The following is a 17,310-nucleotide window of genomic DNA, read 5'->3' on the forward strand; positions in this document are numbered from 1 at the left end:
GATAGACTATTCTTAGAAAGGCCCTGGTGACCCTGCAAACACTGGTCAGCCAGCAAGCTTCTGAGCAATTCACCCTTTCGATCTGCACGCCCTAGGCTGCTTCATGCTCTCTCTGTAGCATAAGGCTTTCCTCTGCCACTTTCCCTTGGTACCCCTCATCGTCACTTTCTCTTTCACCTTCCTCCTCTCATACAGCCACACTGCAGTGCCTGCCTGGTACCCTGGATGTAAAAGGCACAAATGTCCAAGGAAGGGGTAACTGAAGGAAAGGAAGGAAGGCATGCTCAGAGCTAGGCTGCCAAATCCCCGTCACTCCAGATGTCAGGAGAAGTCATCCTGTTCTGAGTGGTTTTACAGCCTGAAGCAATTTTGCCCTTCACAAACTTTTGGTAGTGTCTGGAGACATTCTTGGTTATGGCAACTGGGAGAGGGTGCTTCTGGCATCTAATGAGTAGTGGCCAGGGCTGCTGCACAGCATCCTGTAGTCCCCCCACAGCAAAGCATCATCCGCCCAGGATGTCAATAGTCCAAGGTGGAGGAACTGGTCTAAATGAAGGTTGGAAAAGGGACCCCTGTTTCAATTTCAACGATTGCTAACACCTGAGCAGTGTTTGGCAGAAAGTTATCCACTAACTCCAGGGAGTCCAGGAAATGTTTCAAATTGTGTGGTCCTCCAGTCCCTCAGAGGTAGATTCAGGTCTAAGCCTGCACATGACTAATTACTTTCCAGCATTTAGTGAATAATTCAGCATCAACTATGCTCTAAAAAGTAACAATTACAATCCAACAACTAAAATATTAGTGTTTATTGAAACTTGGCAGATCTTGTGCTTAGCATTTTATGTGAATTCTATCCCTTAATATTGCAGAGTAACCCTGCATCAGTTATTAGCATAATCCCCACCTACAGTTGCAGAAATTGAGGTTTAGGAAGAACCTTTGGTTTAGATGGGACCTGAGGCTTGCCCAATATTACCTAACTGGTAAGTAAATGGTGGAAATGCATTACAAATCCAGGCTTGTGAATTCTGGCTCCCAAATTCCTAGCCAAGTAAACTTCCCAGGGACAAGAAGAACGTTATCCCTAAAATAAACTCTGGTGTCTGAATGTGTATATAGCTGGTACTTTACAGGAAATTTTGTCCTGATAACCCAGTTTGATTCTAATGTCACAATTTACCTTGCGGGCTCCAAATTCCAGCTCAGAATAGTGTGGCTTAAAGGCTGAATTTTGTCGCCCCAAATGAGGAGCGACATTTGATAAGTATCTCCAGACCGCAGTTGCGCCCTACACTGGCTCCAACCCAGGCACAGAGCCTCGCCTTTGACCAAGACCGAGGCCTTCGGAGAGATTCGCCACAAAACCCGGATTATTTGTGCGTTCAGGTCAGAGGCAGCAATGTGAGGAGTATGGAATCATGTAGCGACTCAAACGCCGATCGCTGCCCTCCAGGAGGCTGTAAGATGCTGAGAACCCCAACTCTCTGCAGTCGCTGCAAACTGGAAAGCGCTGCGCTCCCAACGCTAGCACTACCACCAGGAGGCTACATTTTTCTCCCGATGCTTGCTAGGGCAGACCACAAGAAATGTCTAAACCTAGTGTTCTGGGAGCGAGGCGGGAAAATGAAGCTCCAGGTGGAGAGAGCCAAGAGGAAGACATTTACACTTCCTGGGAAAACTGAACCCGCGCGGAACTGGCGCGCCACGGTACATCTTTAGCTTCTGCAAGAAGCTGGGAACAGAAGAGACTCCTATGCAGAGTGACAAATGGAAGGATGCGGGTTGTAGGTGGCAATTAGGTGTGTGTGTGTGTGTGTGTGTGTGTGTGTGTGTGTGTGTGTGTGTGTGGCGGGGTGAGGGCGGTGTTCAGCCTCTTTGCATCCCTCCTAGCTGGGTTTCCAACCTTTTCCGCCCAACTCCGTTTCCTTGCAGGTCTGAAGCTGCATGTCCGGCGGAGCGCGGTTGAGAGCCTGTCCTAAAGGCAGAAGGCCACTCCCCTCGGTAATCCACCGGAGGACCTGACTGTAAGCGAGAGCTCTGGGCACATCATGAATGAATCTATCCCCTATGGGTTATGCTGCCGTCAGGCAAGTCCCAAATCTCAGTCAAAGGTAGACTAGTGGGTCTCACTGGAATTGAAGGACACACACCGAAACTTAGGGCAGCGTGTCAGCAGCGCACGGCTCAGAAAGCCTCAGAATCACCATTGTTACCAGTCATAGGATTCTATTCACAATATGCCTTAAAGCATTTTTGTCTTCGTTTGTATTGGCACACTGTCCCCTCCTGGGAGGGTGGAGAACTAGCCCGGGGTAAGAACGAGGTTCAGACTGATGGAGATGGGAGAGGGCAGAGAAGCAGGCCGGCGGTTCTCTTCCATCTGGGGACAACCAGGAGGCTTCCTCCAGAAGTAACCAGAAATGGGTTCACAAACCCACCCTCGTTCTACGGGATTTAGAGACCTTCGCACTCAGCTCGGTTTGAAGGGAGAGGCCGAAGATTTTAGAAAAGAGCCCCACAAATGTTGAGCAACCCCAACTGGGGCGTCTTTCTAGCCGAAAGAGACGCGTTTGTTTGCTTTGTCTAGATATGGGGAGTCCGACGCTCCCCAGGGTATGGTAAGAAAGGGGACTTCTGCCAGAAAAAAAAAAAAAAAAAAAAAAGACGCAGGTCGCAGAACGGAGTCTTCAGAAGACAGAACCTGGATCCGCAGTTTTCGGTGTTTGATTCCCTCAGCTGCAGAAATACCTGCTTCGGTGGCGGTGTACTCTGGGTCTCAACCCCACGCACCTCCTTTTCCACTAGCGCGCAAAAAGTCCCGCATATGTCCCAACGGACCACGGGGTATGAATTCCCAGCCTTCAGGGCCTCTTAGGAGAGGGGCTGAGAACACGAGGTCTCAGAGACACCGGGCTCTGGTTATGTACAATCCCTCGACGGAACTCCTCAGGTCGGAGTCCTTGGAATTCTCGCCCTCAATGCTCCACGATAGGGACCCAGCTAACAGAATTTACCTCAAAACAAAGCAAGGGGCCCTTCCGAGATGGAGCTGCACCACACCGCAGCCTAGAATTTTGTCTCTAATACTTGTCAATCCGCGAGAGCAGCAAAGGACATATTTCTTGCGCTTGCGGGGAAAGATTCTGTCCTTAGGACTGGCCACCCTCGAAACAGGACGGCTGGAGATATGGCTGGATCCCAGACCAGAGGCACTGCAGGGGTCCGGGGCCCGAGGTGCAGCCTAAGGAGAGCTCCCACCTCTGGTTCCAGCTCTGCTTTGTGCGCCAGGGCGCGTGCAGGCCAGGACATAAGGGGACACTCGAAAGTTCACCGGCTGCAACGAAAGGCAGGATCTCTGAGGGAGTGTGGCTGTGGGAACCCGGGCTTGGCTGAGCTGTAAAATAAGGAGTCGGGTTTGGAACAACCCCCCACCCACGTGCAACCCAGCAGGGAGGCCTAGAACAGTTCAGCGTCTGTCTAGTCCACAGCAGAGGTCTTGTGGCTCACAGGCGCAGGCATTTCTAAGAAAAAAAAAGTTTATTTAAAACTTTGTACATAAATAAATAAATAAATATCTTCTGGTATTACAGAAACCGTACAATTACACAGGGCGGGGCCGAGACCTGGGTGGAGGGGAAGGGAGGGGTCGCCCGAGGCGGAGAGCCCGAGTCTAGGGTTTGGGGGAATGCAGTGCACGTCGGAAACAAAGTGAATCGTTTCCGCAATACGGATACCATAGGAGATAATTCTCTAATTCTCTCCGTGGAGAGGAGTTGGGGGACTTGGGACAGCAAGGCCTAACCAAAGGACAAATGGACCTGCTGTTGGAGAAGGTTCCCTGAAGAGGGGAAGGGAAAGGGCAAAAAAAGGTGAAAAAAAGCTCGATGTGTGTGTGTGTGTGTGTGCGCGCGCGCGCGTGTGTTGTGGAGGGGCGTGGATAAACAACTGCAGGAAAGAATTGAGAGAGATTTTTAAAAAGGGAAGCAAAAGGGCATCCGAGGAGTGAGGAGTGGAAGGCTGAACTTGATAGACGGTGGAGGAGAGAAGAGGAAGCGAGGAAGCCTGAGCCAGCCCAGAGGGCGGGCGAGGAGGCGCCTACCGCCAGCAAGGCGCTGGACAGGACGGTAGTGCCGCGGGGGCTGAGGTGCTGCACTACTGATGCTGTAGGGTTCACAGCTTTGAGTTCGCTTTGGACGCCTTGGGGACCGGGATACCATCCTCAAGTCTCTGCTAAGTTCTCAGCTCTGCCCAGAGCTGGGGGCCTTGGCAAAGTCACGCCAAATCCGTGAGAGACAATCGATTGGCAGCCGGTGCCTGGGAACCAGTGCTGCGTCCCAAGACCAGTCTTTCAGGCGCCGGGAGGTCTTGGGGTGGGCGACCTAGGGAGACGAATGCCTACGGAGTGACCGTAAGATCCCGGTCGTCCTTCCCTGAGGAGGACGGAGACATGGGCAATTCGTCGTCATCCTCTGAGCACTTGGCTGAGGAGAGCGACGCGCACTTGCAGCCTTGGGGTGCGCCCCCGCCGGTACCCGCGGCTGCACCGCCGGCACTGCCGCGGTGGTTGCTGCCTTTGCCCTCCTTCTTGTGCTTCACTCGGCGGTTCTGAAACCAGATCTTCACCTGCTTCTCGGACAAATTCAGGTAGGTTGCGATTTCGATGCGGCGAAGGCGGGACAGGTACATATTGGAGGCGAACTCGCGCTCCAGCTCCAGCAGCTGCGTGCTGGTGAACGCGGTCCGCATCCTCTTGCTGCTGGGCAGCTGGTTTGAGCTGCTGTCTAGAAGGGGTGGCGATGCAGAGAGGGAAGTGGTCAGAACCCTGCGTTGTGTGCCTAACTCCTTGATGGGTGGCGGCCAGAATCCCGACCTTGGACTTTCACACACCCCTTCACCCCAGCGGTATCCGCAGCAGTGTGACCGCGGGCGCCTGCTTGCCAAGCTGCAGGACCCTGAGCGCCCTGGACCTCAGCCCTCACAGACCCCTTGACGCCCCCTCCAGGGCCTGGGTTTTTCATTTCCTGCCCGGTCCTCCCATCAGCCTACCACCCTGAGCTCCCCACTCAGGTCCCTGACAGGACACTCACCACCCCAGGACACCCAGGGTCCCTCTTTCCCTATCCCTGGCTCTCCAGCCTGCCGTGTCCCTCTGAGCAGCGGTCCCTCTTACCCACGGAGATGCAGTGGAACTGCCGGGGGTCCGGCAGCGGGTAGGAAGTCTGGTAGAGCGCGGCCGCTGCTGCGGCGGCGGCCGGGCCGTGAGCAACCCCGGGCGACACGGCCGAGTGCTGGCGGCCAAGGGGCGCGTGGCAGTACTGCGAGCCGAAGGGCGGGAAGGATGCCTTGAGCAGCGGAAGCGCAGGCGGCCCGGGGGGCCCATGCAGCTGCGAGGCGGTGACGCAGAGCGGGCATACACACAGCAGCCCGGCTTTGCGCGCGTGGCAAGCGCCGGGCGAGAGACCATGAAGAGCGTGCGGCGGGGGCACCGCATAGGGAAAGAGCGGCGGCGGACTGCCCTCGGGCGCCTTCTTCTCTCCAGCTTCGCGCAGCACCAGAGAGTCCACAAGGAAGGAGCGCGGCATGGCCTCGGCGCGCGGCCGCCACGCCACCAACCCTCCCCTTGCGCTCGCCGGACCTCCGGGCTCTCCACGCGCTTCCCCCGGCCGCGGCCGTTCGCAGCTGCCTCCTCCCGGGAGGCTGAAGGCAAAGCTGAGGCCCAGGTTGAAACCTCCTCTTCTGCTACCGCGGGCGCCGCCCAAAGAGCGCGGGGTGCTGGCCAGCGCTAGTGGTGCTGAAAGGCGCCGGCGGCGCCGCTTAAATAGGACTATTGCCATGTGATGGGCTACGCCAGGAGCGGCCGGGGCCTCTCAATAGGGTTTTTGTGCCTTTTCTCTTGGCATTCACTCTGCACGCTTCCTCATTATTTCACTTGTTAACTAAATGAACTGCATAATGTACTCTATTCTTGTCAACCCCACCCACGCCGTAACAGGCGCCCTCGCCCCCTCCTCTTCCTTTTGCGGGTTTATTTTCTCATTCTCCCGCGATTTAATATTCTTTTCTTTCTCTTTATTCCTTACTCCTCTTTGGCTCTGCATTGGCGATTGGTCCATTTGTCTTATTGATTTTGCAGCCCCGCTGCCTCGCTTCCACAGATCCCCATGGGTGCACACCCCCATCTACTCGGCCCCCTCGATCCTAGTCCCCTTCTTTCTGTTATCTCTTCCTGCCCCCTCCCCGCCGGCGTGACGCTTCCACTCAGTTCTCCCAGTTCAACTCTATGCATCCTGCGAGCGAGCGTCCTTGCAGCTGCCTTCTGATTTCCACCTGTGGAATCCCTTCTTGTCTCTCTGCGTTGGAAGCAGGAGGACTGGGTTTCTGCGTGGGGGAGGCACTTTTAGGGAGGGAGAAGAACGGCTCGCAATTCCTCATCCAGTGCTAGCCCCATCACTGTCCCTCTGTTTTCTTTGAGTTTCTCAAACGGTCTTAACTTTGGTGCTACCTACAACGCCCAGTCTTTGTTCCGTAGATCCCGGGTAACCAGCCCTTTCCTTCAAACAACAGGGCCGTGAATGCAAAATAAAATAAAATAATAAAATAGAAGAAAGGAGGGGGAGACACTCGCTGAGAGTCACGGACTGAGAAGAGATGGGGAATGAAAACCGAGACCGCGCACAGCGCGATCTCACACCCCGATCAAAGGTGACAAGTAAGGACAGTCGCTGCCTCCGCGGATCTTGCGAACGACCTCTCCACTCGAGAACACTCCTGTAGACCCACTGGTGCGCTTGAAAACCATGGCCTTCCCACTATTCGGAGCGGAGCAAAAGGCAGTTGTTTTTCCAGCTTGGGCTGCCTTCGCCCACTCCGACTGGGCTCCCCTCTCCCCAAGTCCCTGCTCCTTCCTTCTGCCGTCGCTGTCTTCTTTCTGGTCACACAATGGTTAAACAACTTCAAACACCCAGCGCAGCGTACACAGCTTCAGCTTTTAAAATCGCCCTTCGGCTCAACGCTGTTTCTTTCAGGAGCTTTTATCATACAATGGGAAATTAGCATAAATATTTCGAATTTATTTGCTTTGGGCCTTTTCACCAGAAACGTTTACTTTCGATTTTATTAGAACCAAATTGCTGCAGTCGCCTTCTCTGAATCTTGAATGGAATTGTGAGAAATGAAGGGGGAAGCTTTCTGGAGGGGGTAGGACCAGTGCACAGGACTAAGACTGGCCAAACCCAAAGCGCCTGCGTGGTTTTTTTTTTTTTTTTTTTTTTTTTTAATCGTTGATGCCATCTTCACCACAGGAACAAATTATAACTGATTAAAAAGCAAACTGAATTTGTTATGGGAGGGGGGAGAAAAAACCCCACCTACTTCAATGAAGGGAGAGGAGCAATGGAAGAAATAACCTGCACGGAAGGCATATGATCTAGAAGGAGTAGGGAGGGGTTCAACGCTTCCTTGATTGCTTGGCATGGGTGCCCCCCATGCCATGGTCTCGGTCCCAGGGTTCCTGCAAACCAGGCGGAACGCATCAATGCAGACTAATTCCCGTTCTAATTGCTCTCTGGGAAATTTGGGCTGAGCAGCGCGGCTGAGAGCAAGGCAAGAGCCGGGACCCGGTTCCAAACCCGACTCCCCGCTGGGCTGAGACGAGTTGGAGAGGAGCGGGTGGCGACCCGGCCCGGGAGTAAGTGGGGCGGTCGCTGAGCTCCAGAGCAGGGAGTCCGCGAGGGGACAGTGCGGAGCTCTCCTGGAAGTCACCCCGTGCTCCCGGGGATGAAGGGGTTAAGAGACCCTGAATGCAAGCAAGGCCAAAGCTACTGGGAAAGATGGGGGGGGGGTGGAATAACCAGTTTCCCCCCCTCTCCCTCCAGCCTCTGGACCTTATTGAATGTCATTGAAGAAAGTTTTGAATGCCAGATAAAGAGAGGCGAATTAAAGTGTGTGACAGCGGAGGATAAGCAAACACAAAGAGAACTCTGTCACACTTTGGGGCAAAATCCGTGGGCTTTTTACCAAGTCTCTTCGCTATGATTGAATTAAGTAATAGGAAAACATTTTCTTTCAGTTTAGAGCCATTAGACAAAAACTTCAAAGCGAATAACACTTTTTAATGTGCTGCCCCACAATAGATCGGGTTTTGTGCTGAAATGTTTAAATGGTTTGTTGTGCAACTCGGCGCGGGAGAGACCGGGGCTCAAGCAAAATAGCATCCTTGAGAGTGTTTTCGGGCGGCTTGGAACCAAGGAGCACTTAATCTGCCACCTCTAAACCCGGTGGGCTGCCGCCGGAAAGGGGTCTCACTGCTCAGGGCCTCGGACCGCCGGCAGCGCCCAGGAATTTGCCTGTTTCAGGAAAGTTCTGCACCCATCGGAGACTGAAGGACATCTCGGGCAGCAGGCCCAGAGCCCGGGCAGGTGCTGAGACATACCGGCGGCAGGGAGCTGGGAGCCAAGCAGCGCCCCAACCCCATGGCCTCTGCCCGCGGCCTGATTTCCGGGGGCCACTGCCTGGGTTCTCTCCCGCAGACGCGCTGCTTTTCTGTTGAAAGCGCCTCCCAGGGCTTCCTTTGGCCGGGTTTGAACTTTACTCACCCGAGCAAACGCCCCCTAGGGAAGGGCGGGTGGGAGGAGGCGACGGGATTAGCCTGACAGCCCGAAAGAGGGGGCCCCGGGGAGCCCCTCCGACCGACTGGCGGGCTCGACCGCCGAAGCTGGTTTTCAAGTGTCCATCAGGGACAGTTGAACATGGAACAATTTCTGTTGTCCCGGGCTTTTCTTCTGCCATACTGTGTCCTTCCTTTTCCTGCTGGTAGAGCGAACACACCACTTTCCTACTGCCATTGTGGATTTAAGAGATCTGAAACACTGCACAAATGGCATGGAGATGATGTGAAGATCCTTCTTCAAATGCCACTTTCCTCCTCAGGGAGGTCAGCGACCTTATTTAAAATATCATCCTTCTTCCACACTCTGCCTGATTCCTTGCTTTGTAAGCACCTTCAATGTCTATGTCTTTGGTTTATTTGTTTTTCCGTTTCTCTCCCCACCCTTGAAATACATACTCTATGAGAGCCAGGTGTGTGTGTGTGTGTGTGTGTGTGTGTCTTGAGCATTGCTGTATCTCAGCACAGAAAAGTTCCTGGCATATAGTAGGTGCTCAGTATATGTTGACTGAATGAATAAGTAAATTAGAGAGACCTAACTCAGGAGGTGGAATAGCCAGGAGGACTTCATGCTGTGCCCACTTAATGAACCTAGGCACTTAGGAGCCGCCTGACATTGGGGTGTAACTGATAAGGTAAGACTCTGGAGGTCAAGGGCTGTCTTAATCTCTCCGGTCCCTCTATACCACCAGGGCCTGGAACATCACAGGAGTTCAGTGTGATGACAGCAGTAAGCCAATCTGTGGGTCCCCAGCCCTCCAAAGGTGGGTTCTTATAGAGACAAGATGGTCCTACTCAAGGCAGTTTCAGTGTCCTGCTCTGCAGAAGTTGGTTGAACCAATTGGCAGCTCAAGGTTAGGGGTAGTCATTAAGGACTTCCGTGATGTATAAGAGAAGGGATTGCCTGGAAAAGGAGGAGATCGGTTATATGCCCTGGAATTATCAGCAACCATTTCTACTCGTTCTGGCTGAAGGCAATGGAGTGGGAATTCTTATTGTCAAGAAAGGAATGGGTCTCCTGACCATCAGGGATTCAGACAACCTTCCCAGGAGAGAGAGAGAGAGAGAGAGAGAGAGAGAGAGAGAGAGAGAGAGAGAGAGAGAGGGAGAGAGGGAGAGAGAGAGAGAGAGCAAGTTGTTTAAATGACCACAGGAGCAGGAGAATGCCAGGGAATGCTGAATGGATCTGGGAACCAAGGGTGGAAGGTGTCCAAGGGAGGGGTGGGGGAGAGCAGCTACACAAGCATGCATAGGAGGTAGCAGCAAAGTCAGGAAGGACCTTGCAAACAGGTTTGGGTTTGATCCAACATTTTTAAGCAAGGGGAATTATGGAGTCAGATCTACACTTGAGAAGTATGACTGGAGATTCTATTGCAGGGGACAATGAGAGGCCACAGCACAGTCCAACAGAGCTGGCCTGCCAATGAATATTTATTAAATTATTGAATGAACAAAGTTAGGGAAAGAAGCAAGGAGATTACGTAAGTTCAAGTGATGGATGATGGCCACCTGAACTGGAATGGGGACAGCTGGACCAGAAAAAGTAAATATTGAGAGAACTTGAAGGAGCTAACTGGGGATGTGTCCATGTATGCGCATGTACATGCATGTATTCAGGTGTGCATGCCTTAGAGGAACTTAATGAACCTGGTAGCTTGTTTGAGGAGATAGGTTGGTGGTAATATCAAAGGCATAGACAGGGAACTTAAAGGTAGGACCTACTTTTGCTTTGGGGGTGTGTAGCATTGTCTGATTTGAATGTGTTGCATTTTAATCTTTAACCGCAGACATTCACCTGATGTCCATAGGTAGATAAAAATTTGAGTCTAGAGTTGAATAGAGAGATTAGAGCTGGAGAGAGATTTAGAACTTACATATGAGAAAATGGTAGCTTTAGTTAGAATGGATGGAGGTAGGGAGGGAGTACAGAGAAAAAACAGGATTGTAAATGCATCCCTGGGTAACACCCATATTTAGGGAAGCATATGGAGGGAGGACTTCTTGCAAGATAGATAAGACAACCATATGTAGAAAGAGATGTGAATATGACAGGGAAAAATGGAAAAATGAAGAGTTCTGCAGGGGCAATTCATTCAGGCAGGGCTGCCAGATTTAGCAAATAAAATACAGTGCACCTGGGGGGTGGGGGTGTAGCTCAGTGGCAGCATGTTTGTCTAGTGTGTGAGGTCCTGGGTTCAATTCCCAGCACCACAAAAACAAAACAATAAAAATACAGGATATCTGGTTAAAATTTAATTTTAGATAAACAACATACTTTTTAGTGCAATTATATCCCAAATACTGTGCAAATATATAGAACATGCTTATACTAAACAATTATTTGTTTAGTACAGAAATATTTGTTTAGCATAGAAATTCAAATATAACTGATGTCCTCTATTTTATTTGACTACTCTATTCCCAGATCACTGTAAGACAACTAACATTGACAGAGAGCATTTCAATATGTGAACCCCTCTGAGACATGAAGAAACTGAGACTTGGGGAGAAAGAATGACTTGTTCAGGACGCAAGTAAGTGTCTATGTGAATTAGGCCGGGTTTTCTGAATGCAAGGTGGGGCACTTTCTCCTATCTGTATGTCCCACAGTTTCAGGTCATGATGGCATTTGACTGGAGGCAAATCTCAGCACTGGAAGTAGAACAGAAGCCAATGTAGTCTTGGGGTGATGATTATTTTCAGGCTGCTTTGAGGACTGTGAGCCCTGTAGAAAGCAGCATCACCTTAGGTGGATTATTATTAAAAGACCCACCTCCAAAGTATCCCCTATTATTGTTGGGCTATGGAAAGAGATGGGGTAAAGTTTGTCTTAGGTCACATGCTGTGTGGTTTAAATCTGGAACGTCCCTCAGACTTTAGCAGGTGGTGTTATTGGGTGGGAATTGTAAGAAGTGGGGCCTATTTTGAGGAAATCGATCACTGGGGGCATGCCCTGGAAGAGTATATCTTGCCCCCAGCCCCTTCCCCACCATTTTGACTCCCCTCTGCCATGACCTGAGTAGTTTTGTTCTGTTACATACTTCTGCCGTAATATTCTGCCTCATCTCAGGTCCAAATCAATGGAACCAGTTGACCATGGACTCAAACCTCTGAAACTGGGAGCCAAAGTAAATATTTTCTTCTTTAAGTTGTTTTTCTCAGAGAGATAAGTGGAGGAAAGAGATTAGGAGGAAGGAGAAGAGGAGAGAAACGGGAAATACTGGGGAATGACTAGCCACATTATATTGCTACATTGTGTTCATGCATGAATATGTAACAACAAATCTCACTATTAAGTACAATTATAATGCACCAATAAAAATATGAAAAAAGTTTTCCCTTAGGTATTTTGTTAGAGTGATAGAAACCTAACTAAACACACATGACTTCTACTTGCCCCTTCCTTTCCCTAGACTTCTAAGTCAGTTGGAAGAGTTGTGAGGATGCTAGACCCTGTCTCAAAATAAAAAATGAAAAGGACTGGGGATATAACTCAGTGGCTGAGTGCCACTGGGTTCAATAGCCAGGACTAGAAAAAGAAAGAGAGAGAGAGAAATAGAGAGAAGGAAACAGAGAGAGAGAGAGGAAGGGAGACACACACACACACACACACACACAGAGAGAGAGAGAGAGAGAGAGAGAGAGAGAACACATAAGATTTACCATCTGGGACTGGGAATATGACTCAATAGTATAGCACTTGCCTAGCATGCATGAGGACCTGTATTTCATTCCCAGCAAACAAACCTCATGTAAGTAGGAAAAAAAAAAAAAAAAAACAAAAAAAAAAAACCTGTTTTGTTACCATTACTAGTGTTTAAGATGGGGGTCTTGCTATGTTGCCCAGGCTGGCCTCCAACTTCTGGATTCAAAGTGGTCCTCCACCTCAGCCTCTCAAGTAGCTGGGACTACATGTGCATGCCACCTTGTCCAGGCGAGGAGCCATTTTTAAGTTGGGATCACAATGCTGAACCCTCATCCAGAGGCACTCTAAAGTCACGTCCTAAGATGCCTGGGAAGGACTGAAGTGTTCTACTCACACTATGCAGACATAGCACTTAGAACTCTAGCTTTTTATAGGCAGCTTTTCACCTGAAAGGCTAAAGCAGAAATGTGCGAAAATTCTGCCAGAAAGATGAGCAGCACTCTAGAGTTGTCTGAAAGGAAGATTGTAGAAACATTCCATTCCTGAAGCTCTCTTAATATTTTTAAGGTTGGAGAATTTATAGGACCGACTATCACTAACTATGGGTCATTACTAATAAGGCAGCTCAGAAAGATTTGGAAAGACCATTTGGATTCCCAGATCTCTATATTTAGAAAATAGGCAGTTTTCAGCTTCCTTATTTAATTTTTAAATTACCAGTTTCTGTATTTGAATGTGTCCTTTAAAGTTTATTTTTTGGAAACAATCCCTAGTGCAACCAAGTTGAGAGCTGTAAAAGATGAAAAGGTCATGAGGGATCTGTCCTAATGAGCGGATTCACGTTGTTATTCCAAGAGCAGGTTTGTGATAAGAGATTTTAGCCCTCTCCTGCTTTCTTTTTCTCTCATTCATGCTTTCTTGTCCTTCTGCCTTTGGCCATGGGATGATGTGGCAAGGAGTCCTTCATTAGATTGACATCACCACACCCTCTCCTTTCAGTGAAATTTCTCCTGAGCCCACATGCTTACTGGGGTAGGTCTTCTGCTTCCTTCCACTATGTCTTGCTGCAGGGACCACTGTTTATTTCATATGCATTTGTAAAACCCTGAGTGTACTTTCCAAGATAGACTGGGCCTTCAGTACATGTAAGCTGAGTCTGATCTTTTTCCTGGGTGATAGGATGCAGGACAATTGGTGAAGTCTTTTCTGGGTCAGGATTTTCCAACCTATTACCCACCCAAACCTTATCTTTTTCTCTTCCATTTTGATAATTTACACAGGGATGAAGGAATTCTCTTCCTCAGGGGCCTTAAAGATGAGTAAGGAACATCCTACTAAGGATTTCAGTAAGACATGTTTGTAGACTTAAAGAAGAAGGAAACATGGTTGTTTTCAAACAGGCCGAATCCATCCTACTTAAAGTGATGTACTGTTGATGAATGAACACTTACCTGATCTTTAAGTCTTGCCTTTAGAACTAATTCCTGTTTTCCCCTTATGAGTGACAGTGACTTGTGTCAGAAGGTTGGATTTGATTTTCTGTGGTCTGAGGTAGTATTCCCTGCAGGAAGCTTGAGTTTGAGACTTTCCTATATAAGTGTTCCTGTCTTCTCTCCTTTTATCCCCACCTCTGTGGCAGAAACCCTCAGTTCAGGGATCAACCATGTGTCAGCATAGAGCAATAAACCCACAGACACCCTTTGGAGATATCCTTTAGCTCTAAGTCACCCCAGGCCCACCTAGCATGGTGACTCACTGCTGTAATCACAGCCGCTTGTGAGATTAAGGCAGGAGGATCACTAGTTTAAGGCCTGCCTGGGTAACTGAGCAAAACCCTGTCTCAAAATTTAAAAATTAAAATAAAACTGGTGTGGGGAGGTGACACTAGGGATGTAGCTCATTGGTAGAGCATCATTGGGTTCAGTCACAGTACAAGAAAGAAAAAAAAAAGTCAACAAAGGTCAAAACTGAGGACTTGTTTAAGGTTGAAATTCTGTAGTATGTTTTTCAGAGTTGAGCAGAGCAAGTGGGTTTAAAAAGTCCTGAGGAAAAGAAAACTACAGACCAACATCCCTGAGGAACTTGGATACAAAAATACTTAATAAAATGTTAGCAAGTCATGTTCAACGACATATTAAGAAAATCAGGGGCTGGGGTTGCGGCTTAGTGGTGGAGCACTTGCCTAGCAAGCATGCCTAGCGTGCATGAGGCCCTGGGTTCCATTCTCAGCAGCACATAAAAAATAAAAATTAAAAAAATAAAATAAAAAGAAAATAATAGCCAGATGTGGAGGTACGTGCCTGTAATCCCAGCTACTTAGGAGGCTGAGGCAGGAGGCTCAAAAGTTCAAGGCCAGTTTTAGCAACTTAGCAAGACCCTTCTCAAAATTAAAAAAAAAAAAAAAAATTAAAAAGAGCTGAGGATGTGGCTCAGTGGTTTTAATTCCTAGTACCAAAAAAAAAAAAAAAAAAAAAAAATGTTATACATTGTATATAATGACCCAGTTGGTTTTCTTCATCATGTAAATAGAATTAAGGATAAAACTCACTTAGTCATCTTAATAGATGCAGAGAAAACCTTCCAACAAAATTCAACACCCATTCATGAAAGCACTGAAGAAAGTAGTGACAGAAGGAACCTACCTCAACATCATAAAGGCTATGTATAAAAAACCCAAAGCCAACCTTAAAGAAAAATGGGGAGAATCTGAAAGCATTTTTAAAAATTTTATTTCTTTTTTGGTACCAGGAATTGAACCCAGGGTGCTAATCACTGAGCCACATCTCCATCCCTTTTTAAAATTTTATTTAGAGATAGGGTCCCACTGAGTTGCTTAGGGTCCCGCTAAGTTGCTGAGTCTGGCTTTGAACTCACAACCCTCCTACCTCCGCCTCCTGAGCCACTGGGATTACAGACGTGTGCTGCCTTACCCGGCATGAAAACATTTCCTTTAAAATGTGGAACAAGACAAGTATGTTCACTTTCATTACTCCTATTTTTACAGTTCTACAAATTCTAGCCAGAACAATTGGGCAAGAGAAGGAAATAAAAGGAATAAAAATAGGAAAGGAAGAAATCAAATTATCACTGTTTGTAAATGATATGATTCTATACTTAAAAGCTTAAAAAAAAAAAAAACTCCACTAAAAGTCTGCTAGAGCTAATAAACAAATCTGGCAAAGTAGTAGGTTATAAAATTAACATACAAAAAAATCAGTAGCTTCTCTATATTCCAACAATGAATTTGCTGAGAAAGAAATCAGGAAAACAATTCCATTCACAATAACCTCAAAACAACAACAACAAAAACCTTTAGGAATAAATTTAACCATGGAGGTAAAACACCTCTACAATGAAAACTATAGAATATTAAAGAAAGAAATTGAAGAAGACCTGAGAAGATGGAAAGACCTTCATGTTTATGGATAGGCAGAATAAATATTGCTAAAATTGTCATACTACCAAAGTCTATATGCACAGTCAGTGCAATCCCCATAATACCAATGACATTCTTCACAGAACTAGAAAAAAGCAGTTCTAAAATTTATTTGGAAAAATAAAAGACCCAGAATAGCCAAAGCAATTCTAAGTCACAACAAAACAAAACAAAACAAACAAACAAAAAAGCAATGCACCAATGGTATAGAATAGAAGACACAGAGACAAACCCACACATCCTTGACAAAGGGGCTGAAAACATTCATTGAAGAAAAGACAGACTTTTTAATAAATGGTGCTGGGAAAACTGGCTACACATTTGTAGAAGAACGAAACTAGACCCTTATCTCTCACTCTGTTCAATAATCAACTCAAAATGGATCAAAGACCTAGGAATTAGAACAAGACTCCTGGAAGAAAATGTGTTAACACTCTAGCATATAGGCACAAGCAGTGGCTTTCTCAATAGAACTCCTAAAGTCCACTAGAAGGTCAAAGGTCATATGTTTTTCTCTCTTATGTGGAAGCTAGAGAGGAAAAATGAAAAGAAAGGAGGTGGGGGAGAGGGAATCTCATAAAATCCAAGGGAGACCAGTAGAGGAAAGGGACCAGGGGCTGAGAGACGGGAGGAAGGGGAGAAGGGCTGGGGAGGGATAATGGCCAAATTAATTTGTTGTATTGTATGTATGAATATGGAACAACAAATCCCATCATTATGCAAACGATAATGCCCCAATAAAAAAATGTGGACAAAGAAAAACAGTCCTGGGGATTTCGTGACCATCATCCTCACCCACACCCGCAACTAACATAGCCAAGGTTCTATTTATTTGGCAAAATACTTGGCTTGGCAATTTCTCAGAGACAATGCAATTGAAGCTGGCTGTGCCCTCAAGATATTTCAGAAGAAACAAAGAGACTAAAGGGAAGGAGAAGTTCCCAGAGAAGGATGCTGCCAAGATACCTTGATTCTTGCAGAGGCTGCTCTGGGATTTTTCTTAGCCATGTTCATAACCCTGGCAGGAATCTGAGTAGTTCTGATCTTACTTTGCCCAGAAAGACTAAGGGACTACCAATGGGTTAGGGGACCATGTTGTTTTGCACTCACGTGTGATTCCAAAATATAGTGACCTCACCATTTAGCTAGCATTCCTCATTCTCAATGTTTTAGTCAGCTTTTGTGTCACTATGACCAACAATCCTGACAAGAATAACGAAGGAGAAGTAGTTCATTTTGGCTCATGTTTCAGAGGTCTCAGTTTATCGTCGACTCCATTGCTCTGGTACCAAGGTAGGGCAGAACATCATGGCAGAAGGGCATGGCGAGGAAAGCAACTCAGGACCTGGCAACCAGGAATGAGTGGAAGCAGGTGGGGAGAGATTACTCAGCACACCAAGGACAAAATATAAACATCAAAGGTACACCCCCAGGGACCTACTTCCTCTAGTCTTACCCTACCTGACTATAGTTATAGACCAGTTAAACCATATGAGTGGATTAATTCACTGATGAGGTCACATCTCATAATTTAATCATTTCACCTCTGAAAATTCTTGCATT

At 47.8% G+C, this 17,310-nt stretch overlaps 1 protein-coding gene across 1 annotated transcript; it reads right to left on the bottom strand.

The window, feature by feature from the left end:
• Window positions 1-3,612: 3,612 nt before the first annotated feature.
• GSX1 (GS homeobox 1) lies at window positions 3,613-5,582 on the bottom strand (the record flags this gene model as incomplete). Its single annotated transcript, XM_079136581.1, has 2 exons — window positions 3,613-4,781; window positions 5,171-5,582. The coding sequence occupies 2 exons, from the start codon at window positions 5,580-5,582 to the stop codon at window positions 4,396-4,398; spliced, it is 798 nt and encodes a 265-aa protein (XP_078992707.1). The 3' UTR covers window positions 3,613-4,395.
• Between the last annotated feature and the right edge of the window lie 11,728 nt (window positions 5,583-17,310).

Source organism: Sciurus vulgaris (assembly GCF_902686455.1).
Source record: "Sciurus vulgaris genome assembly, chromosome: 4".
Lineage (NCBI taxonomy): Eukaryota > Metazoa > Chordata > Mammalia > Rodentia > Sciuridae > Sciurus > Sciurus vulgaris.